Consider the following 24430-nt stretch of genomic DNA (forward strand, 5'->3'; position numbering starts at 1 on the left):
ACTTGGTTGGTGGCAATGTTACAGAACTGTGCAGAAATCAGAGTCGCAAGTTCGCCAAGGGATGAAAAGTATAGCCTAAATACAGAGAAAAAATTGCATCGTAATTGTTACTCAAACGAAGGATGGACGTGTTTCGAAATGTACTGTAGATCAAAATGATAGACCCGGAAAGAGAACTCTATTATTAAAGCAAAATAAAACCAACCAACCCTAAGTAATCATACACATTTGATAGACTTAATTATCTAATCGTTTATATTTGTATCTCTAAGAGATTATCAATCTATTTGTAATTTAATGAGAATGATAAATCAGTTTTAAATACATATAAAGTTTTTAAAGGTGAACAAAAACTTATATCGCACCATTGTGGTTGTTATTATTATTTCATCTCTCAGCAAGGAGATCGGGATAGAGGGTCGCCCGCGTTATACTTTAAAATTATTTGGCATAGATGTGTACATATTATGTATATACATTTTCTAATTCGATTTTAAAGGTAGTTCTATAATTTTTGTGAAGAACCTTTATTACTATTTGCTCGAATGGCGGCTCCAAGCTGTTATAATGATTGCGCCGGGTTCGGCTCTTCGTAACTGTCATTAGCCACAAACCGTTAACCGTTATAGCCAACGCCTCTCAACTAAATGTCCTATCTGTGGCAAGGCGGTCTGGCAACCCTGGAACAAATGTCAGCTTCACGTCACGCGTTGCATATGGTATGGGACATCTCCTGCGCATGCTCGATGGCGCCGTACTCACGCGTACTTCTACACACAAAGAATTATACAATACAAAATAACCTTTTTTCGTTCGCTCTGGACAATGCCAAGCTTAACGCGTATAAACTTTCGTTTTTTAAATCACATAAAATGCATAAACCGCTGATCCTGTGACCTTTTCGTCGTGTTCGGCATCGTCTGCAGACGCGCCGTTCCCAAAAAAAGTTAAGAATCGCGGCAACGGGAAACAGAAAACGAAACGAATCGAAATATTATAAAGCCATCCAAAACCGCAGCATAAGCAGTAGTCACAGCAGCAGCAGAACCAGAAGCAGCAGCAACCTTGCCAAATCAATCGGAAACAGCAGTGGAGCGCCTGTTCGAAACGAAAGCCAGTGCCACGGATTAGTTGAACAAAAATAGCATAGCAAATCGCAAAGAAAAATGAACGAACTGAACGTCACAGAAACCCACTCTATGTGTATGTATGTGTGCATCTATGTATGTATATACACGTATGTATGTGCAAAGGAGTTTATTTTACAACTCTAATGACTCTCTAATGACTGACGTAAATACATACATATGTATGTATGAGATATTTTCTGCGATGACCCTGTGGTTGTGTTTGGGTGCGAGTTTGTTTAGTTTGGACTGAAACTACAAAATCTCTAAACAATTGATTCCTTCAGCCTCTGTGTCCTTTTAACTTAAAGGCTTACCAGTATGCTTTATTGATTTGAGCATTTGATGCACGCTTGGAGCATATGCTGCTCGTTAAATCGCAGCAAAAATTCAAAAAAACCTACGCGTGTCTCCTTGCCCCTCATGCATACCAGCATACACACGTAGCTGTAGGTTTGTGTGTGTGTGTGTGTGTGCGGGTGGGTGGGTGTATGGGCATTGAAACTTTCGAAGGCGAAAGCGTCTGTTTTGGGCATTCGAGATTCTATGGCAAAGGAGGGGTTAAGGAGGCGAAAGAGTATTGCACTTTTTCCTCTTTTCTTTCGACCATTCAATTAATTTGGCTGGACACTGTGTGCGTTACTGTTACTGAACAAACTTGGGAGGCATACCACCAAAAACAACGACAACAACAATATATTGGGCCAAGGTCTTCTCTAGATATTGTGTCTTCTTCATGCACTCACATACACACAGACACAGACGCAAACTCATGAAATAAAATGCGCTCACTCTCCCGCATGTTTTTTTTTTGTACATGCATGTGTTCGCGATATGTGTGTTTGTGTGTGTTGGTGTAGTTGACATGGTTTATATGGTCGCACTGTCACTACCAGGCCGGACGCAGCACAACAAAAACACGTATACGAGCAATACGACCGCAAAACCTAGAACGTAACCAGAACAGCTAACCAGGCAGCCACAGGGCAACAAATGCATTCAAATTTTGTCCCATGCTATTTAGGAAGTATATATGTACATATGTACATACATATGTACATTTTTTATATAGAGTGTGGTGTTTCGTTTCGTCGACAGGTATTTTAGCAGTTTTCTGATGTCCAGAGCGCTTTAAGATGCAAATTGAACGCTTCATTTCGAAACGCTTGCATTACAACAACACAATAGCCAAGGGCTAAAGGTACAGATTGAAATATGACGGTGAGTTGGGAGTCAGGCTGTCTGGATATCCGACACGTATCCCAAAACTGAAGTATATTTATAGTCGTTTCTCTATTGCAGTATTATGCGCGGGACGACTATATCTATAATAATAAAAACGATGCCTTATCCAGTGACAGCCGACCAATTAATAACAGCACGACTTATAGGATCAGTAGTAGTAATACATACGACGCACAAATGGATGTGTACGCCTACGACGAGTACGGTACCACAGTCACAGAGTTGCCGATGCCGGAACAGGGACTGGGACTGGGGCTGGGCCAGTACGGCGGTGAGGAGAGCGACTGGAATAATGGAGCACAAGTGCCGGCGATAGATGGAGCCTACAATCAAAGCTATGAGCGTGACTATGTGGACGATTATGGGAGCATGGCAGGCGACTACTGGGATGAGAATGAGATGGCAATCAATAGTAAAAATAATAGCGCCACATTACCCGGCTACATGTCCACGTCCAGCTCGGCGAAGATGCTGCCAACGCTGCCGATGAAACAGAATGGCGGAGGAGGCATGACGATGATGGAGAGTCGTGACCCGGAGGGTACGTACGCAAACGCAAGAAGAGGCCAACGCATTGGCGCCTGTTTGCCTGCCGCACCACCCATAGATAATTCAAGGTGTCGCATGCTGCCACAAGCGGTTGCGTACCAGAATGTTCACGCCTACAATAATCTGAATGGACATGCTGGTTATGCAACGGCTGCTGGTGGCGCAGATGAGATTGTAGGCGGCGGTAAATGTCTTCCGGCGGTGCCACTGCGGATGCTGCCACACGCGCGACCACGTTCCTCACTACAACGTCAGCTATTTGAAGATGCCAACACAAACATCCATACATCCCACTCGGCGTTTGGCGATGTATACGCTGGACATGATGCCCGCCAGGACGGTGAGTTTCTGCGCAGCAGCTTGAGTATGACGGGTGCAGAGACAGGGACCAGCAGCAATTACGATGTCTATTGCCAAATGTCGCGGCCCTACACCTCGATGCTGCCGCTCGACTACAGCGACTATGTAGACTACGGCTACAATGCCGACAATCTGTCGACATACAGTGACACACCGCCGATGGCCAATGCGCAGCACAAATTGCAGCAACAGCGTAAGATCTCATTAATGATGGCAATGACAACGGCATCTGTGATAGCATCTGGAGAAACAAGGGTGCCGGTGCAACGTTCCAAGAAAACCGAGAGCAACGCTCCAGTATCAGTGTCGGCAGTGCCGAGTGCCAATGCATCTGTTGCATCTATTGCATCTGTTGTTGGAACGAACATTACGAACATAACCTCCTCCTCTTTCGGCTGCGAGATGCGTAGTGGCTACACCAATACTACTGCAATAGCTTCAGACAAGTGGTCCGAACTGCCGCATACTGGAATCACGGCGATAGCCGCCACTGCGGTCCCAGCGACGACCACTGCTAGAAAATTGCCAAAACGTCTACCGACCCCACAGTACAAAGCACCGTTGCAACAAACGGGGGTAGCCACAGCCGCTATCTCATCACCAACGCTCTCCACCGCCTCGAGCATGTCGCAACTCGATAAGAGCGTGCGCTCCAAACAGTTACCCAAGTTGCCCACGCATCAGCAGAATCAGTATCAGAATCAGCATCAAAATCAAACCAAAACCTATTCAAATTTGACCTCAATGAGTTCCGATATGAATGTGACTAGGCCCGTACCGTTGGCACAACCACCATCAACCACCACAACAGAATCAATATCAGAATTAGAAATAACACCTCATTCATCACCAGACCCTGCGACCTATTTAGTACATACATCCAGTAGAGTAGCTGCGACAACAACAATAATAACAACAACTGATACAGCTGCTAGTTTAACGGTAACGACGGTGGTGTCATCCATTCCATCCGTTGGCACCACCAACATCACCAGCATCACAAAAACCACTAGCATAACTGCTACGACATTGCCTGATAGTGCCAATAGTCTATATAGTCTGGACCATAGCCATAGCCATATCTACAAGAATGGGCTTGACAACAATAACCAATTGAATCAAAATCAAATCGTTGATGCAACGGTAGCCGCTTCAGTCGCGCAATCCGCCATCTGGTCAACATCTTCGCCTTCTGCATCACTTCCACCTGATACAAAAGAACTTCCATATAGCATCATGAATCAGCAGAATTTACCATCCAAGATCGCGTCTCCCACAAAAGCTTCAAAAGCTGAAGCGATCTCGATCGAGTCATTGCCATCTCAACCAGCGTTGCCAATGCCAGACTACCAAACGACAAGCGCTATGACCAAGGAAACATCCTCATTCGACATATCTGAATATTTGAAGCCTTATACATTAGATAGCCATAGTTTTTCCTCAGATATAAAGGAAGAAAGCATTACCACCACAACCACACAAGCTCCATATGCGTGCACCACCACGGATGTATCATTGGATTCATTAAAATTCTCCCTGCCATCATTGGACTCCATGACTCCATACCCCATAACCACTTGGTCGTCTAGTTCCATCAATGCCCACGAATCCGCGCTGTCGATTGGCGCTTCTACGACGACACTTACGACGGCGATTAGCCCAACGACGACAAAGGCCGAAACGTCCCTGCCGAAGCTCTCGAGCGAATCCTCCTCTGCGCTATCGTATCTGCTGACCAAAGATACAATGCCAGCTATAACGACGACGACAATGACGCCGACAACAACAACAGCAGCAGCAGCGCCAATAAGTTTTTCTCCCGGCGAAGTCACAACTACGAGTTGGAACAACTCTCGCAATGTGTTCACAACAACTGTTACTGCAGCTAGTCCTTTGACGGCTCATCCCACTTCTACATCAGTCCTGAGCACGAGCTCAGCTCCGTTAGTTGCAACAAGCACAACCACAGCTGTAGATGTAGCCAGCAGTGCCGCCTCAGCAGCTGGCACTCCAACGCTTTCGTACGTTGATTACATGAAAAAATTCGAACTACCGGAACTACCGCCAATACCAGGCATCTGCTCGGCAGATATCAGCGCAGAACCGAGCACTGTTACAGCAGCCATCAGTAGCACCCAAGAAACGAGCACGATTACAAAGAGCACCATACCATCCTACCTGACAACCAAATTCGATACCTATGATGACTTCAATCTGCCAAGCTATACATTTGAAACTACTAGCACTGTGTGGTCTCCGATGACCCCAGTTTCTAGCTCAGTTTCAATTATGGGCTCAACTGATCTCGATTATATGCAGCCGATATTCACGACTGCTGCAGAAATGGCATTCCCTGCCGTGACAGCAGTGTCGACAACAACAGCAACGTCCGAAGCAATATCAACACCAACAACAGTCGTTGGACCAAGCTCGACCCTTGAAGAGCCCATGGCATCAACGGCATTCGATGACAGTTTCTACGATAGCTTTAATGTCGATTTGAGCGCACTGACCGCCACAATGGCACATATCGAGAGTGAAACTGTACCTACAGCCGCGCCAAAAGCAACAACTAGCGATATCTATAATGACATGGGTCTGAATACTAGTATCAGTATTTCTGCTGTTCCGACATATTCGACAGAACCAATTTATGATGCAGGCGACATGCCTGCTGTGTCAACTCAATTCAGCATCTCGAAGACCACTTCCAGTGCATTTGCTACTGAAACGAGCGAAATGAGTAGTGACTTGAACAAGACTTCTGTCCAAGGGGGCTACTACAAGCCAGCACCGAAGAGCAGCGCCAAGGAAGTACCTCCAACGACACCACAGAAAGCCAAGGTGGTAGCATCGGCGGCCACCAGTGTGCTGGGTGGACTGTCTAAGGGCCTCAAGGGCGGGCTGGATGGTGTGCTCAGTGGTGTCAGCTCAACGGCACAACAGCCTGCTGCCAACAAGAAGGGCGGTGGTTTCGGTTTCGGCTTGGCGTCAAAACTAGTGCCGAGTGTTGGTGGGCTGCTATCGAATAAGCAGACCCAGCCAGAGGTGACGACGCCAGCAGCCGCTCTAACAACAACAACCACAACCACAGATAAAATGTTTGAAAGCGCATCTATGCTCACAACTACAGCGGCGGCAACAACAACAACAAGCGCTTATGGCTACGGCTATGGTTATGATCATCTATCCACAAATACCACAGCCACACCAACGCCTACAAACGAGTACCTAGGAATGTCATCGGCCATTTATAGCAATGGAACAAGCGCCGGGGCCGGGGCCGGTCCCAAGCTTCAGCAGACCGATTACATCAATAGCTATGACGAGTTGCTCTACTCGGACGATGTGATGAGTGTCGACAATTCGAGAATCGGCGGCTATGACGATGAGTATGGCTACAGTGAATATCCCACGTCGTACCATACATCAGGTGAGGACAACGATAACGGCGACATTAGTTACAGCTACGATGATCCATTCAAGAGCATGCCGAACGAGCAAATTGTAACGACAACAACAGTTGGTGATATGACACTGGGCCTCGGTGGCACGGGCATGGGCATGGGCGTGGGCGTTGGCGTCGGCGCTGACGCCCTGCAAGCTACCGGTCTAGGTCTAGGTCAAGCGCCAGCTGTTACATCGACCAGCACAGCCAAAAAAGCGGCTGCCGGAAGCTCGCTCTTGTCGCTGTCATCGTTAACAAATGCAGCAGCGTCAACGACCAAGAAGAATGCATCAGCAGGTAGCGCTGGCACTGGTGGCATGTTTGGCTCAATTCTGGGTAAGGCCGCGGCAGCGGTTCAGTCCGCCACTCAGGTGGTAAACCAGGGCGCCTCGTCCGTAGCGTCAGTCGTGGCACAGAAAACGCCAGCAGCGTCATCAGCGCCAGCTACAGCACCAATAGCAGCGAGCACAATGGGACACGACCACACTATGTCCGCCATGTCCACACCTAATGCAATGGTAACGTCGATAACGAGCATCTCGTCCGGTGCCGGTGCCAGTCAGAAACAGAGCTTGGGCGAGAACAATGTGCCAACGACGGCAGTCGTCACTACGGCCGGCTACGATGTAATCATGAACAACGATTACAACCAGCTGCTTATGAACCAGGATTCTCTGTCAAGCCAATACTCGAACACTGGCGATGATTACGAGAATAGCAATGTTCATATGCTTGCCTACAATACGTCATCGCCAATGATAATGTCGCCATCGCCCGTGACACTCGTCAATAGCAACGACAACAAAGCATACACCAATTACTATTCTAATGGTAATCAGAGCCAGCAAGAGCTGGCAATGATGTCAGCCCAGCAGCCGAAACTGTTGCCGACGGTGCCGCCGGCAGGATCCACCGGCAAAAAACTGCCCACCATCAATGGTAAATCGGGCCTATTGATCAAACAGCAGCCGACCGAGATTTTCGATGATGAAACCGATGTCTTAGACGAGTTCATCGCCGATAAGCTTGTTGGCCACAATCCGAATTATTGCATCGATAGTGAGCAGGACGATTACTACATGGATCAGCAGCAGACGACACCGTCAAGTCGGGCGGTCGCTGCGAACGGTTATTATGAACACGGCAGTAGTGGTTATGATTATCGAGAGGATTACTTTAATGAGGAGGATGAGTACAAATACCTTGAGCAACAACAGCAACAGCAACAACAGCAGCAGCAACGACAGCAACAACACAAGATGATGTTGTCCCAAAAGCAATCCTCATTAGACTTTATTGATGAAGCACAGGATGACGATTACTTGGACGAAAATTATCCGAGTGAAGAAGACAGTGGCAATTATCTAGATGAAAGCTCAAGCGGTAGTGTTGGTATCGTCGGCGGGCGCAAGCCCCAGACTCAGCCAAAGGATGGAACGCCCGCGACCACAAACAAAGCAGCAGCTGTTGACCAACTGGCGGTGGTGTCACGCACAACGTTGCAGCAAACGACAGGTCATCAGCAGATCAAAAAACAAGATAGTATTATTATGGAAGAGGAGGAGGCCATCCTTGGACCCGAGGATTCTGATCACGGTGCACCCCAGTCGCCCGATCTGGTGCTCAATGAGGACGACGAAGACGATCAGTTGACCGAACTAATGCCCACCACTCGCAAGTCCCAAAAGAAGAAGGTACTGATGCGAGGTGAGACTGAGGAGGTCGTCAGTGGTCACATGCAAATGATTCGAAAGCCAGAAATTACTGCCAAGCAACGATGGCATTGGGCCTATAACAAAATCATCATGCAGCTTAACGTAAGTACCCGAATCATTAATATCTTTACAATGTAGACTTTATATATTATATATACATAAGTGCCTATCAATGATACTTTATTTACAGCCCACTAGACTATATATATTACAATATGAAATAATTTAATAGTAAGAGTCCATCACAGTAAACCCATTTCCAGTGATTATGATCAAAAAATTCTCCGACTGGGTCCATTCCATTCTTAAGATGTGAACACTAAAAAATTCGCAGTCCTCAATATTTTCCGTTAGGCCAATGGAATCGTTTAGTTTCTGATCTGTTGAAAGGCCCATCTTGAATTAATTGTTATAGGTAATGAATCAAATATATTCAACTATTGATTCGTCAGGTGTGAACCCGAATTATTAAGCATTCTTTATCATTCCCTCCTATTTTAATCTCTAACTTCAAATGTAAGCAGAGCTTCCACAGACTCTCTATAAAGTCATGTTGAAAGCGGATCGGTATATCGTTTTTCAAATCGGCTTTAGTATAGTGTTATTTCCGTAGTTTAAGAGTGAACTTAGCCTGATATGTTAGTACTTTCCTGGGACGAATTGCCCATTATTTTATTTATGAATTAACTTGCTTTCTATATCGATATTTAATTTCCCAACAAGATGCCAAAGTTTAACGTTCTACCTCGAAGTTGTTGATCAATATGAATACGAATTTCTCGAGGCTCGAAATGAGGGAGCTGCCCATACTATACATGTATATATGTATGTGTTTTTCCTCATTGACATTTCATATACTTGTAGTATATAGTACTGTAGTACATTTATTTCCACTTACATATACTTTAACGGGCTAATTTCATTATGCACCCGCAGCGAAGATAACTCAAGACTCAGCAGGCCGTCAATCGGTTTCGGTTTGTTAGTTTGAGTGCGCACAAAGGGCAATAAACAAATACTACTTTACATACATAGCTGGCATGTAAAAAACTAACACATACATTCAAAATATAAAGAGGGAGTGCACGACCATTAAATACCCTGATCTACACGTAGCCTTGGTATTGCAATTAACTTTGGCTATTTTCCGAAGATCACAAAAATGAAACAAACAGTTCTCCTTGATAAAGCCCATTGAATATATAGTAATACATTAATTTGTCGGCTGCCAGCAACTTGATAAATACAAGTATGTTATATACATTGCATAATTAGTATTATCAAATATTAGTATACTCGATGGCTCGGAGAGTTCTATTGTGTAGGGAGTACGCATAAAAGTGATAAGCTCACACATTTACATACGCTGTTTTAGCGATTGGGAGTTAGTTGTGCGCGTGTGAGTGTGTGGGTATGTGCAGGTGCGGGTGTGGGTGTGGGTGTAGATGTGGGTGAGCATAGATGTGCGTGGCTGCTCCCCGCATAAAAAGTTGGCGGATTGAATATGTCTCCGGCAATTGGTGGTCGCAGTTGTACGCGCCGTTCCCAACGTGCGAAACGCTTTTTTGTGGCACAATGAATTTCATTTATGGGCTGTTTGGCGATCGGCGGCTGCAGCGGGCCGTGGCCGATTTACGCGATGCCATCGACATTGAACGTTCGAGTAGGCCTTCGTTGGCCCCGTCAACAGCAGAGCGTACCCGCAAGCTTAGCACACTTCTCAAACACCAGCGGGAAAGTGTTGTTACCTGTGTAAGTCCGATGACCTGTGTGAGCCTATACAAGTAGTGTGATCCTTTTCATTAGAACAAGGTCTTCTTTTGACGGCAGTAAGGGTAAATAAATTTATGTATCTACATATGCATATGAGGATAGCAAATGGGAACGTATTTATTTAAATATATAAGTGACATTTGTACGCGTAGGGCAGTGAGCTTCAATTTAAATGGACTGCAGGATCTGAATTTTGAATCGTCAATTGATTTAGCAGCCTCCGCGATCATCATGTGTGCGGCAATTAAAATAGTTGGGAATACTTGTCGTACATTTGTGAAGCATGTTTGTTCTTTGATTTTCAAGCCAAATGACTCACTTGCAGCAATTCAGTTAAGTTTGCGGATTCTTGCAAAATTCCTAGTATATTCAGATGCAGTGTAAGTTCCGCAGAAAAAGCCGCCTGCTGATGGCGGTAGTTTTGTTGTTGAGGACTCCTAAAAAGGAATAAACAGAAACTTAAATGTTGAAGGCATTTTATGCCCGCAATTCTTGCGCGCTCTCTCTCTCTCTCTATTTCTCTCTCTCGCATCATAAAGTCGTAAGATAGGCAGGCGCTCTCCGGGAAGCCCATGAAAAAGCTTTTCGACTGAGTAAACAGCAGTCAAAACAAGCAAGCTAATTGAACCGGCGCATGCGCAGTTCCTTAAGTGTCACTCAACTGTATGGCCAACTGCGCGTCACGGCCCTCAGTGTCGCACTCGGTGTGGCAACGCTGCGCTGACCTGTTCCTTTCTGGCTTAAACAAATCACTGACTGACAAAACACAGTAAATGGCTCGGTGGCTTTTAAAAATACTATTCACCGCACACAAGCACTCACATAATGAGTGCCTGTGCGTGAGTGTGTGTGTGTGTGTGTGTATGTGTGCATATGCGTGAGTGCTTGTGTGTATGTTTCTCCGCGCAACAATTAAGCTCTCTTTTTCTCTGGCTCTTTGGCATTAGACATGAGTTTATTCGTCGGTATACAGAAGCTTTTCATAGTCCATGTCGCGCTTCAAAGTAAAAGTTCTGAGGGTATCTCACAACACGCACACACACACACACACATATATATGTATGTATATATATATATTTATATATATGTATATATATATATGTATTTCCAAGAGCGCACACAAGCATCGAAACATACACGAAGGCTGGCAGACAGTCAGGCAAGCAGGCAGGCAGGCAGTCGAGCACAACATAGAACAGTTTACCAAGTTGTAGTATACTTTTCAGCGTTTTTCAATCCACACCGAGAAAGCGAACGCACTTTCATAGATTGCCCCCAAAAGAAAATTTGTGTGTAGTTATTTTAAACAAAACTGCTCAAGAAAATTACACAAATTTGTGCAAAGTGTTTTAAAAGCAACAACATTTTTGTCCCTCAACAGTAGCATTAAAATTAAGCGAATAAAGTGCAGCAGTAATGGAGCAAAAGAAAAAATTGAATACTCGAAATGGAACGGAATGCGTATACACAATTTTGTACAAAAGAGGAATTGTGCCACATGCTTTGGCACGCTAACGACCAACGAACAAGGGAACCAAATGAGGGACGAGGATTATGGGGGAGTAACCGAGAAGGGCGGATTGTTAAAAAAAAGAAATGCATTCAACGCTACGGTTTATTTGACATGGTTTCAAGTGCCTTGCTCCACAGTTAAAATGACAGACGGCTACTTGGAAGTGTCCGACCGACTGACTGACTGACTGACTATACTCGCATAAGTACATATACAAATGTGTACATGCTACTAAATATATGTATATACATATGTACTTTAAGTGCATACACGTGTGTACACACGCTTAGCTCGAGTTAAGATTAGATTCCATGTACATACTCATAAGTACAATTTTGTGTATATGTAGGGCTACGCATATTTACGCACATATTGTGTGTAGGGACGACTTGTACGAGTAGTTCCTTCCATATACGTTGGTATACTCAAAACTTTTGCCATTCGCTGTTGCATTTTCGGTTTGTTGCACACGCATACATGCAAACGCGAGACCTGCAAGTTTGTGTCGCTCTCTCGCCGTATGTGTGTCTGTATGTGTGTGTAACCCCACAACTTATATTTAAATATGCATGGCATTTAGCTTAGGTTGACTGCGAGCAAACAGTAAAAACAACGAACGCGGACGACAACATGTCATCGCCAACACCAACGCCAATGCCCATGTTTAAGGCAAACTACGACACCACAAGTGCTGCAAAGCCGTCGGGGCCATTTGCCGACGCCCTAGTCGGGATCCCAGATCATCACTATCAGCAGTATCAAACGCAGCAGTCGCAGTCCCAGCTGCAGCAGCAACAACAACAGCAGCAGCAGCAGAAACAACAACAGCAACAGCAATTTTCAGTCTCCTCGGGTTCTCCAAAATTTTCTGGGGTCGGTAGTAGCGCAACAAATGCCGTTGATCCACCCTACAGTGCAGCTGCCAGCGCTTTGCAAAGTCAGTTTAAAATAAAGCAGCAACTCAAGCAGCAGCAGCAACAACAGCAGCAGCAACAACATCAGCAGCAGCACCAGCAACAGCAGCACCAGCAACAGCAACAGAAACCGCAACAACGTCAGCACTCGTATATGCATCATCTCATCTCTAATCAGCAACAGCAGCCGGCACAGCATAAATCTCAACTCAGTTTAGTCAGCAGCAGCGACATATTGTCCGGGTCCCAGGGCCAGCAGCTTAATGGTAGCAACATGAACATGAACATGAATGGCAGCATGGTGTCGATTCGAAGTGAACAGCAGTTGTGCCAAATGTATAATTCACAACAGCATTCCGATTATATTATATCAGATTATATGGACAAGATAGCCACGCGTATAAGTCTGTTGGAGACAGAGCTGAAGTTTGCCTGGCGAGCACTCGACCTGCTGTCCGGTGAGTATGGCAAGATTTGGACACGATTGGAGAAGCTCGAGAATATATCTGTGGAGCAGCAGTCGGTGGTAAGCAATCTGATGGGTCTGATAGCTGCTGCCAAGCAGCAGCAGGAGGAAGTGGAACAGTCCCCATTCGGCACATTTCTAGAAGATGAGCAGCTGCTACTCTCGGACATTGATATTGAAGGTGCTGCCTTGGAACAACAGCATGCGGCAGCTGTGGATGCAGGGGCAGTGGGTAAGGCTGAATTTCGTAGCATGCTCAATGAGCTTAAGTGTGGTAAGGACACTGAAAAGCACCTCAGCGAGCTAGATGCCCTACAGGCCATGTCAGAGCAGGGTTTTGTTGGAGATGAGTCGGATTTGTTCATGAATGCCTACGTGCTTGGTAACGAGAGCGATGAGCTGTTCCTGCACTACGACAATGGAGCGGATAATGAGGCGGCAGCAGAGCAAGTCACCGAGCATGCCTGGCCGCCAGAAAGTGGCAGCCAGCGTGGCGCTCTGCAGGCTGCACTACGCCTTAAATATGGCAAAGATGCAGCGCGTCAGAAGCTCTATTCGGACTCGGATTTGATATTATATGAGCAGCAGCAAATACTCGCGAACAATGCCAGGGCCGAATTGTTACAGGAGTTTCTGAATGGACGCAGAGTCTTGGAGGAAGTGGCGTCCGGAAGTTTGCGCAATTTGCCACAGCTCATGATGCAGGAGGCTGGACGAGGTCGAGTGCGTTCACACAGCCAACTGCATGAGGATAGTACAGGCGAAGGAAATGCCTTGAATATACCTAGCGAACTTGATGAGCTTATCGAGGAGGTTAAGTTTTTTCGGCTAGCCGCCTCTAAAACGGGCGAAGGGGGGAATCAAGTGGTTCCCATCGAAGATACAGGCGGAACGATTTTGAGAGCTGAAACGCTTCCAGATAGTGAAATGAACGAGAACTTCTATAAGAACCTAAACGAAGCATATCGAGAGAATAATCTGACATCTGAAATATCAAACATGGAGCGTTTACTTCAGCAATCTGAAGCAACACATGAACATATCATACCACTAGGTGGTCGTTCAGCCTCCTCTCTAATGATGATACACGAGGGCAATGAGGAGGAGGCCGAACACGTGCCTGACGCGTCCAAAACGCTATTACCTACCACAGTAGTCGCTACATCGACAACAATCCTGACAACGACAAGCTCTGCTGGTGATGTTCCAGTCGTAGATAGTCAATCGAAGACAAAGGAATCGAGAAAACATCGGAAGAAGAAGCATCATAAAAATGAGATGGACATGATTAACAATCTCAAGAGTATTTTATCACAAGCTGCCACATCGGCCAACACAAGTGGAGCGAGTGGGGGCATACCATCAACCCAGGATACTGGGGAGGGCGTTGGAGCCACCGTTACTGTTCGTACTGGCTTGCACAGCGACCGGGATAACAGACGTTCTACGGCGTCCTCTTCGTCCGATGACAGTGGTAGTCTTTATGACGAAAGTAACGCAATTCTGGATAGCATGACGAATGTCATGTTGAGAGAAATCAACAAAATAAGCGATCTACAATCATTGACGGCCCCCCAAATTCTCAAATTGCGCCAAACTATTCGGGCAGAGCAGAATTTTTTTGAAAAACTAAACCAGGTTGATAAAAATCTGACACTTTTGCTCCTCAATCCGGTTACCATGGCCGAGGAACTGCGGCGACTGAGAGTCATGGAGATCGATGAGAAATTTGACCTGGTTATGAAAAAGTTCGACAAAAATATTGACACGCTGAAAAAGTTGGTTGGAAACTCATTCGATGAGTATAAGAAAACGAAACCCTACACACACAGCAGTTTGGACTTGACTGCCTCTAGCACAGATCACATGGCTGACAGGGCAGCACAAATCGGTGGTTCTTTGAGCCTCGACTCCAGTGTCAGCCGCAAAGGAGCCCTGTCAAGTACCTCCACCAAGAAATTTACGCCCACTAGCAACGATTATAGCGCACATTTGTTGCGCAACAACTCCGACCTGGATGAACAATTAAAATTGCTCGAAACGCAGGAAATTGAAATGAATCGAAAGAAAAAGATCGAACAGATCACCAGCAATCAGGGTCAGGGTGTAGATAGTTTTTTAGATATAGATTCGGAATATAACCGTGTTTTGGGCAACAGCCAAAGCTCCATTAACAAGATGCACAACAATTTGGATGCAGTTTCACGCTCTACAACAAATATTTACAATCAAGACGAGTACATAAGGTCCTTAAAGAAAAGCTTAGAGCGTCACAACAGCATGTTGTTTTTGTTGCACCTGCAAAATCCAGAAAAGCACAAAGTGGCTGCAGATCTCGATGATATATTGTTGGGGCCCGGTGGCTCTAGTCCGCCACCACCCGCGCCCAATGATGATGTATTTGAGGATCTCATGGAGGTCGGGGTTGCTGGATTGGGAGGAGGACTCTCGGTGAATCCCTTCAGTGGCGAAATGCAACTGCAGGCGCCACAACAGCAGCCACATGCCTCGCCCCGGCAGGCAAAGTCCGACTCTGGTCTGTCATCCATGAGTGGTTGGTCGCCTAACTCTCCGGTACAAACGCACAATGGCAATCCCTTCTTTAGCAAATACAAGGACATTAATATGGAAATGTTGCAGCTCATGGCAGGGCTGCCACCTTGTACAGAAGCCGGCTCAACGCACAAGCTCCTGCCCGAGGAACTAATGGGCAGTAATGTGCTACCTAGCAATGCTGTAGCTCCAACAGAGCCGCTTTCCAATGGACTGCATCAGCAGCAACAGCAGCCAAGCGGCAGTTATATATTCTCCGAGGAGAACCTCAACTACATACATGAACTATCCAAAAACATGCCAATTTGTTCGGCCTATGAGAACAAGTCCATATTTAAAGTGCTCACCAGCGATGTCGCAAATGCTAATGAAGGCGAGCAGCAAATTTGTACTGTAGACGATATGTTGAAATGGGACCAACAAAACCTGCAACAGGAGCAAGCACAAACGCATGCGCAGCGCCTGCAAAAGCTGCAACAGCAATATCAGAAACATGCCGACACTATCGCCAAAGAAAGCTCAGTCAGTCGGATGCCGGATCTGTTAAAAAATCAATCGGAGAGCTCGTCCACAGCATCAAACGTGTCCAGTAAGGTGGAAAAGTTGGGCTATCAAAAGGCGCTGGCAGCTGCTGCCAGCTTGCCTGCTGATAGACGGGCCGGCAGTTCGCGATCCGCATACGAAGAGACGGACATTGATCGCGTAGAAATGCAGGACAAGACTCGCAAGCCATACTTGACAGACCGATTGGTCTACTACCCCTCATCGAATGGCATTGCCGACTACAACAGCAGCAACAATTTGGACTATCTCGGCTTTGAGGAATACGACCAGAATGTACGACAACAGAAGCATCTGCAATACCGAATGCCCAGTGCTCACCATCAGCCACAAATGTATCATGCAGAGGCTCAACGAATGCCCATGAGTCAAGCGCAGATGGCCGAAGCCAGTCAGTCGCATACGCAAATGCAGCAGCAATTGCAGATGCAGCAACAACACTTGCAACTACAGCAGCAACAACTGCAACAGCAGCAAACTCACTTTGGCGCCAGCGGCAGATCGGGCAAGTCTTCGAAAGGTTTCGAGCACCATCAACTGGCCACCAAGCCACCAAAGGTATGGAACAAGCTGAGCAACTTGCTGCCGGATAACTTTAAGCTAAAGCGATCCACGCGGTATAGTCGCTCACAATCTCTACCTGCCGGTGACGGGCAAGGTCAGGGCTCCCAGATGCAAGTGCGTGGCCAGGCAGGCTCGTATCCGTTAGTAACAACGTCCAGGCGTCCGCATGCCGGTAGCTTGAGTCATTTCGATTTGTCGAAGCGTTTTCAAAAACTGCCCATGCGCATCATGCAACGAGCCACACATTCGGGACGCAGTGCGTCCGATCCATCACGCCCGCACAAGAAACGCTCTTTTTCGGCCAAAATGAACAATTTAATGCAAAAGGCAAAGACGTATAAACGGCACAGCTTTGGCCTGCGCCCGGGCTCCAGCATCTCAGATCCCGAAGGAGACTTGCCAAGTTTTACATCATCGGATAATGACGATTCGGCCGCTAGTGAATTCGAAGTATGCCGCCAGCAACGGCTTCAAGAGCGCCACATGCGTCACTCAGCCTATGATGAGGACGAAGGCGACGACATGGGTACAGAAGATGCTGAACCCGATGCTGATGCTGACGCTGACGCCGATGCCATGGCCGATGGCTATGGCGAGGGTGAGTTTGCAACGGATGAATGCGATGGCGATGATTATGAGCGGGATAGTCCGCTGGATATGGGAATGATGCAGGAAAATGGTGAGGCAGCCGGTGGCAACCTATTTGCTGTTGTTGGCGACTTAAAAAAATCCCAGCAGCAAGCTGCCCCAGCAACAGCACCAGCACCAGCCCCAGCCCCAGCTCCAACAGACGCCCCGCAGGCAATCGGATTAGATCAACTTGAATCGCAAAGGCAAAAGAACTTCAAGAATGCCGAAATTGTGCCTGAAATATTAGTTGAAGAGAACGACCCGCAAATCACAACAACAGCAGCAATGCTGGCAACAACCACTGGAGCAACAAGCAAATCAACAATGGGGCCACCACACACATATCCAAGCAGTTCCTATTGCCTGAAAAAAACCAACTCTGTCTATGTGGACGATGAGGACTATGGCGACCCTCAGCATGCTGACATCACCGACCAGCTTGTTGGCGAATCTGAATTGTGCATGCCATCGTCATCCCCACAAGTGGTGATTACAACGCTGAATGGAATGTCAATTGTCACTAACACAGTGATAGGAGACGTTGCCACACAACTCTCAGATGGTCAACAGCAGCAGCAGCAGCACCAACAGCAACAGCAACAACAACAGCAACATCGTCTCTGGTCTACACAACAGTCGCTCGACATTCCAACCGCCATGGGTTGGGGCTCGCGCGAGGACGACGACAATCGCAGCCAACATTCGGGTCGCACCCTCTCGTCATCCCGACGTCAGAGCACGGAGGACAGCATTGATACTGATGATGAATACTTTTGCTACGAGTTGCGCCAGCTCGAAGAATTGGAACAGCAGCGCAGTGCACAAACAGACGCCTCAGTTGGCGCCCACAGTGCCGACAACGAAGTCCTCTTCTCTCAGATCGGCCAGTTGGCATTGGGCGATGCGGACGGGTATGCCTATTCACATTATCCGGATGTCAATGCCGAACTGGAGTTGGTACCGGACGAAAGCGTAAAAGAGATGATGTCCGAGGTGCTCAAGGAACTCAAGGAGGTGGTTCGCCTCGAACCCGACATCACTGTGGGCTCCAGCGAGTCGGTGAAAATTCAGAAACAGATGCGAGCTGCTCAAGGCGGGCAAAGGGCCAGCGTGAGTGAGCGATTCGCGCGCGTCACTGACATGCATAGTGCTTGGCAAGATGTGAATGGGGAGTATCAAATGCAAAGTCCTGATATGGAGGCACACGAAGATGCCGAGGCCATAAGAGAAGAGCAACGCATGCTCTACGAGCTGCAGAGTCTGGAGGCACAGGCGGCAGAGAAGCAGCCGAAACGCTTTAAGAAGAAGCGAGGCAAGCATCGTCAGGCGGCCAATGATGTGAGTTCCGTTGACCAGCAAATGGCTTCCAGTTCCTCGTACTCCTCCGATGAGGAGAACAGGCAGAAGCGCAGAGCGAGTACCAATAAGTTGCAGCTGCAGCAGCGCCAGGAGTCGCCGGATTTGGATGACAATGTGTCCCACCGAGCCAACGATCATGGTTCATCGTCGGGAGCCACTTCGGGACCCGATACGCCCGCTGAATTGAGCGACGAGTTCGATGCGACCAGTGGCGTACCTAGGACGTTGCCCAACTACGAGGCGTTCAAGGACCATCAGCATGCACAGCAATTTAATAGCAATCCGCCCACCTTAGAACAAGCCCCAGAGCCACTCATTGAGTCTGATATGCACACCCATTTGGAACAGTTAACAAGCGAGACTGGGCCCGAACCGAATGCGACAATCACTTCAACGACCACACCAATAGTAGCAACAACGACTGATGTGGAAGCAACAGCTGCAGCTGCAACTGCATCTGCAACAACAACTACAACCACCTCAAGTGGTACACCACCGCGTCCATTCAAACTGATTAGTCACGACTCTAGTGTTGAGGGATCCCAGGCTGGCCCCGGAAATGGCGCTTCGTCGGCTCTAAGCAGCAGTAAGTGGAAGTTATTGAAGACGCTCAAGGAGCGCAAAATCGAAGAAAAGAACAACCAGGATAAAATAAAAGAGGAAGAGCTAGCCAAAGATCGTGAAAAGGTAATGGGCCCACAAACGAGGCTCGGTTTATTTTCTTTTCATATTTACAACTACAATAAGCCTATGTTATTACATATATATCTAAACTTAACCCTAGGGCTCTCTTAAAAGTAAAATATGCTTAATACCTTTTCCATAATTCATTTACAGAATGGCAGCGGCACTGGTGATGTTGGTATTCGGGCCAATGGCCATCCTGGCGATAATCCTTTCTATAGCAATATTGACAGCATGCCGGACATTCGGCCGCGCAGGAAGTCCATACCCCTTGTATCTGAACTGGTAAGTGTCGCAATTTCGCCTAAAGACCCCGTTTACATAACAATCTACTTTGAAGCATTCGTTATGGATGCCTACAAATACTACTTATATCTATGTAACAATTGTTCTTACATTCATAAGTACACACACACACACACACACACACACACACACGCATATGTATGTATGTGCACACACATGTTATGACCTAACCTCACAATACCTTATGAACCCTACCCAACCGTACCTTACCTTACCTTACCTTAACTTACCTTACCTTACCGCCTACCTTCTCTATTATTATATACGATGATAAAAATTTCGTTTTCTTTCGTACATCGAAAATGTCGTTATGAATGGATCGCAGGTGCTCAAGGTATAAAACGAATGTCGAATTCTCTCATATCGTTTTAAAGTATTCCGTTTTTAAAGTTTAAAATTTATTAAAAATCACACTAGCAATTTGCAAACATTTACGACACTAACATTTCTAGAATGCAGTACAACAACATTTTACGTTCTTGACAAATGTAGCTAATGAGCCATTTTAAAATCCACAAATACAGAGTTATCTAGAAATTAATTATAACATACAATAGAATTGGGGAACTGCAATGGGTCTGCATCTGAAATATTACGCATACTATACCTAAATAGTAGTACGTATATACAAGTATCCCGTTTGTGGGGATAGAGAAGTTTAGAGAGCTTTCGAGGCTCATCGCAGTTCCAAAGATAATGGCACCACCTGTTTAATTTCAATTAGAGACACACGCACACACACACGAATTAACTTTTGCTATCTGTGTGTTGGCATCTTTCAGTTGCAGTTGAGATTAAACTTTGAATGCTCATTGATTTATGTTGGTTTTTATCAATACTTACTAGCACCTTGACTGCCAGTAGACTGGAAAACATTTAGCACGGCTTGTAAATTTTGAAACGGTTCTCTATCGCGATCGAATCACTTTTGAGAAACATTCACACGGAGAGTTGTATTCGAATTGTAAAACGAAATATACAAGTACTATGAAATACTCGATCTCGAATCTACGCAATAACATATACATATATTTGAAACTACATTAACGTTATTGAAGTCTAATTTAATTTATTCTTCCATCATCATTATCTTTTAGTATTAGAAGTACGAACTATTTGCATGATTATTTAAAAATAGAATTACAGGCCAAGCCAATTTGAATTCTTCAATGCAGACTCCATAAATTAGTGTAGACATTGGAGCTGTGCGTGAGTGCGTGCGTGAACGTGATAGAAAAGATCAGAAAAGGTAGACCAACGTGAGCTGCCAGTACTGCACGGTTAACGGTTGAGAAAGAGATACATATAGTATATACTTCCATTCACATCACAGAATTGTTAAAGCCAAGGTCAAAGATACTAGCTCAAAAAACTACGACATTTATTTATTATTGTTAATTCTTCTCGTGTTTACGAAACGAAATATTCTTCCCACAAATTGTGAAAGACTATAAATAAAAAATAAAATAAATAGCACGAATTTGTCCGAACAAGGCAAAGAGACATATTTTGTGATATCGGTAGATAGAGAATGTACATCAGATAATTCTTGCTTGAGCGTGACAGGCCAAAGATGCGTGCATTTGTTTCGTGAGTGTGCGTGAAAGGGACAAAGCGCACAGCTCTAGTGGTAATGTTTAGCTTGAAACGATACGAAAAAGTACAAAACTTGCACTTTATATCTATTCGTACTCCGATCCGCTAATATTGATTTGCGTTTGCATTGTTCGTATTGCTTGTTGCTTCTTCACCTTCTTCGCCTATATACGTATTGCCGATTACTTAAACATAACTATTAAGTATGTAGCTAATCGCGCACTATATTCTCAATGTTTCGCTGCGTTTAATGACCCCTCCCCTGCCCCGCTATATTCACTAATCGTCTGCATTGATCTGAACTCTAGACGATGGCCGCCACCAAACGGAATGCCGGCCTCACATCGGCTGTGCCGCGGGCTACCCTCAACGATGAGGAACTGGTGCGTATCCTCCCCCCCCCCCCCCCCCATTAGACTCTATTATTATCTGGCACGTTTTTCATGTGGTGAAAATATAAATTCGTTGCAGAAAATGCACGTGTATAAGAAGGCGTTACAGGCCTTGATATATCCCATCTCATCTACGACGCCGCACAACTTTGTGCTCTGGACAGCGACCTCGCCCACGTATTGCTATGAGTGCGAGGGTCTGCTTTGGGGCATTGCCCGGCAGGGAGTCCGCTGCACCGAGTGTGGCGTCAAGTGTCACGAGAAGTGCAAGGATCTCCTGAATGCAGATTGTTTGCAGCGTGAGTTAAAACCAAAGAGAAAAACATGTGAAAATTTGTTGACATACCATTCCACATTCCACACATCTTGTCATTATTATGGGTCTCGAGCTAACGAAAAGCGATTAATGATGATGATAATGATAATGATAATGAGCATCCGGCAACTTTCACAGAACGTGCTGCCCATTACACATAGTTCACGATATTTTGTTCTTTTTGTATACATTTTTAATGCCTTCACATTAGTGGGTGTGACGTCTTTGGCATTTATTTCATTACTTTTGTAGGTGCCGCCGAGAAAAGCTCAAAACATGGGGCCGAGGACAAGGCCAATTCAATAATCACGGCCATGAAGGATCGGATGAAGCAGCGGGAACGCGAAAAACCGGAAATATTCGAGCTTATCAGGTAACAATTTCATGGAGAGATGCGCCCACTGGTGTGGAATGCATGCGCTGGTGTCCTCTATACTCTATATTCTATACTATACTGTAGCCTTTGCCCTTGAGCTAGCAGGCTGCACTAACCTTTATTCATTTCGATTTCGATTTTGATTTTGATTTCTGTTCTGACTATGGCGAAGGGCCTGATGGGGATGTTATGGGGACAAATTGTTTTTTTCGCTTGATTTCATGGAGAAGAAAGCAAGCCAATGATGACAATATGCGTAGATGATGCAGATGACGCCCTATCTCCAAGTATTATGGATAGTGTCTAGTGTGTAGAGGCTTATGTTTTTTTTTTTGTGAGTCTTTTTTTTCTTGCTATGTAATAGAGTGTTGATATTAATTACAATTATAATATATCCATGTGTTGTCTACAACTGTGGCAGAGTATTTAACGAAAAACTGTACCCTGTATATCCTATCCATATATATATACATATATACAATATGCGCATATTTAGAGCCGTGTTCAGCATCGAGGAAAAGAGCCACACCGGCCATATGAAGGCTGTGAAACAGAGCGTTCTGGATGGGACCAGCAAGTGGTCGGCGAAAATTGCAATAACAGGTTTGAGCTTTAAATACGTCGTCACATGTTGTGTTTTTTTTTTTCAGTTTGAATAATTTTTCAATTTGAATGGCATACTGTGTTCCAATTGATGTATGTATACTGATATATGTATGTATGGATGTAACTAAATAACTAACTAACTAACTAACTAACAGTATTGTATGTATGCATGTATGAATGTTTGTACATACACTGAATTTTCAAACAACAACAGCAACAACAACAGCAAACAAACTACAAACAACAATAACAACATATAATGAACATACTCGTACAAGTATATACTACATAATGCTACAAGTATAAGCTCTGCTCTCTCTACATATCTTTGTACTCTCTAAAAAGTTGCAAGACAGCGATGTCGTCTGTATGTATGTATGTATGTATGTATGCACAACATCAGAGTCGAAAACTCGAGTCTTAGCCGCGCATAGCACACAAACAACAACAACAACAATAACAACAATACCAATACCAATACCAATAAATGTGAGCAACAGCAGGGAAAAAACCAAAAACCAAAAAAAAACAAATAACTACAAGACTAAAACAAGAACTTTTCTTGGAAACGCTGCCTCAGGATCCATCGGAGAGTTCCATCCAGTCAGTTGAGAGGGGCAGAGAACCATTCGCCTTTCGCCATTTGGCATTTAAATGCCATTCGGGTGTTTGGCGATTTCGGCCGATTAGAAAGAAGTCCACATCCTCGTCGCCCATTTATAAATACAAGTAATGCGTGGAGCAGTCATTTTGTTTCACCGTCGATTCGTGTTGCAACCCCAACTTGCCTCAACCTGGGCTGAAATCAATTGAAAAAAACAGTTTGATTTGCAATTACAAATTATGTGTACTCGTAAAACTGAAATTCTGAATTCCATTTCGCCTAGCCAGCCACAGCCAGAATTTAGTGATAAGTTGTTGGTTTTTTTGTTCTCTCTTGGTTTCTTTGTTAAAGTACTTTTGAAGCGGTTCCAATGGATTTCTTACCGTATCTTTGAAAATATATATCAATATCTGCAAACCATTTCATTCAATTCAATTCAAGGATGACATTCGGTGTGGATCCAGATACACACATAGATTCGTTAGAACAGGCTGAGCACGCAACTGTTGAGGGAACATCTAAATGGTCATGCAAACTAACAATTACAGGTACACCGGCAGCGCCATTTGTTTTGCTTTTTTACCTTAGCGAATTCGTTTCGTTTAGTTTTTTGATTTCTCACTCCTCTCTCTCTCTCTCTCTCAAACTATCAAACTCTCTTAGTTGTTTCCATAATCACTTAACATTCACATCAATATTCAATTGCGTAAACCTCATAGTGAACTCCCTCAGCTACATAGTTGGCCACAGCCCCTGAATAGACAATTTGTTGT

General features: G+C 45.3%; 1 protein-coding gene across 8 annotated transcripts in view; it reads left to right on the forward strand.

The window, feature by feature from the left end:
- Window positions 1-717: 717 nt before the first annotated feature.
- Window positions 718-24430, forward strand: part of LOC115627839 — a 36078-nt gene continuing 12365 nt past the window's right edge. Inside the window, exons 1-10 of one of the 8 annotated variants that reach the window (XM_030523689.1) lie at window positions 718-1203; window positions 2226-2348; window positions 2430-2913; window positions 3187-8546; window positions 19615-19746; window positions 20093-20101; window positions 21672-21746; window positions 21835-22054; window positions 22324-22444; window positions 22944-23050. In XM_030523689.1, the coding sequence (XP_030379549.1) occupies window positions 2343-2348; window positions 2430-2913; window positions 3187-8546; window positions 19615-19746; window positions 20093-20101; window positions 21672-21746; window positions 21835-22054; window positions 22324-22444; window positions 22944-23050 (6514 nt within the window). In that variant the 5' untranslated portion in view covers window positions 718-1203; window positions 2226-2342. Of the gene's footprint in view, window positions 1204-2225; window positions 2349-2429; window positions 2914-3186; window positions 8547-11462; window positions 11507-12310; window positions 19465-19614; window positions 19747-20092; window positions 20102-21671; window positions 21747-21834; window positions 22055-22323; window positions 22445-22943; window positions 23051-24098; window positions 24206-24430 lie in introns of those variants that run through there. The other 7 variants (XM_030523691.1, XM_030523690.1, XM_030523692.1 and 4 more) reach the window with 7 other exon arrangements.

The sequence above is a fragment of the Scaptodrosophila lebanonensis genome, unplaced genomic scaffold (genome assembly GCF_003285725.1).
Source record: "Scaptodrosophila lebanonensis strain 11010-0011.00,11010-0021.00 unplaced genomic scaffold, SlebRS2 tig00000098-arrow-pilon, whole genome shotgun sequence".
Classification (NCBI taxonomy): Eukaryota; Metazoa; Arthropoda; class Insecta; order Diptera; family Drosophilidae; genus Scaptodrosophila; species Scaptodrosophila lebanonensis.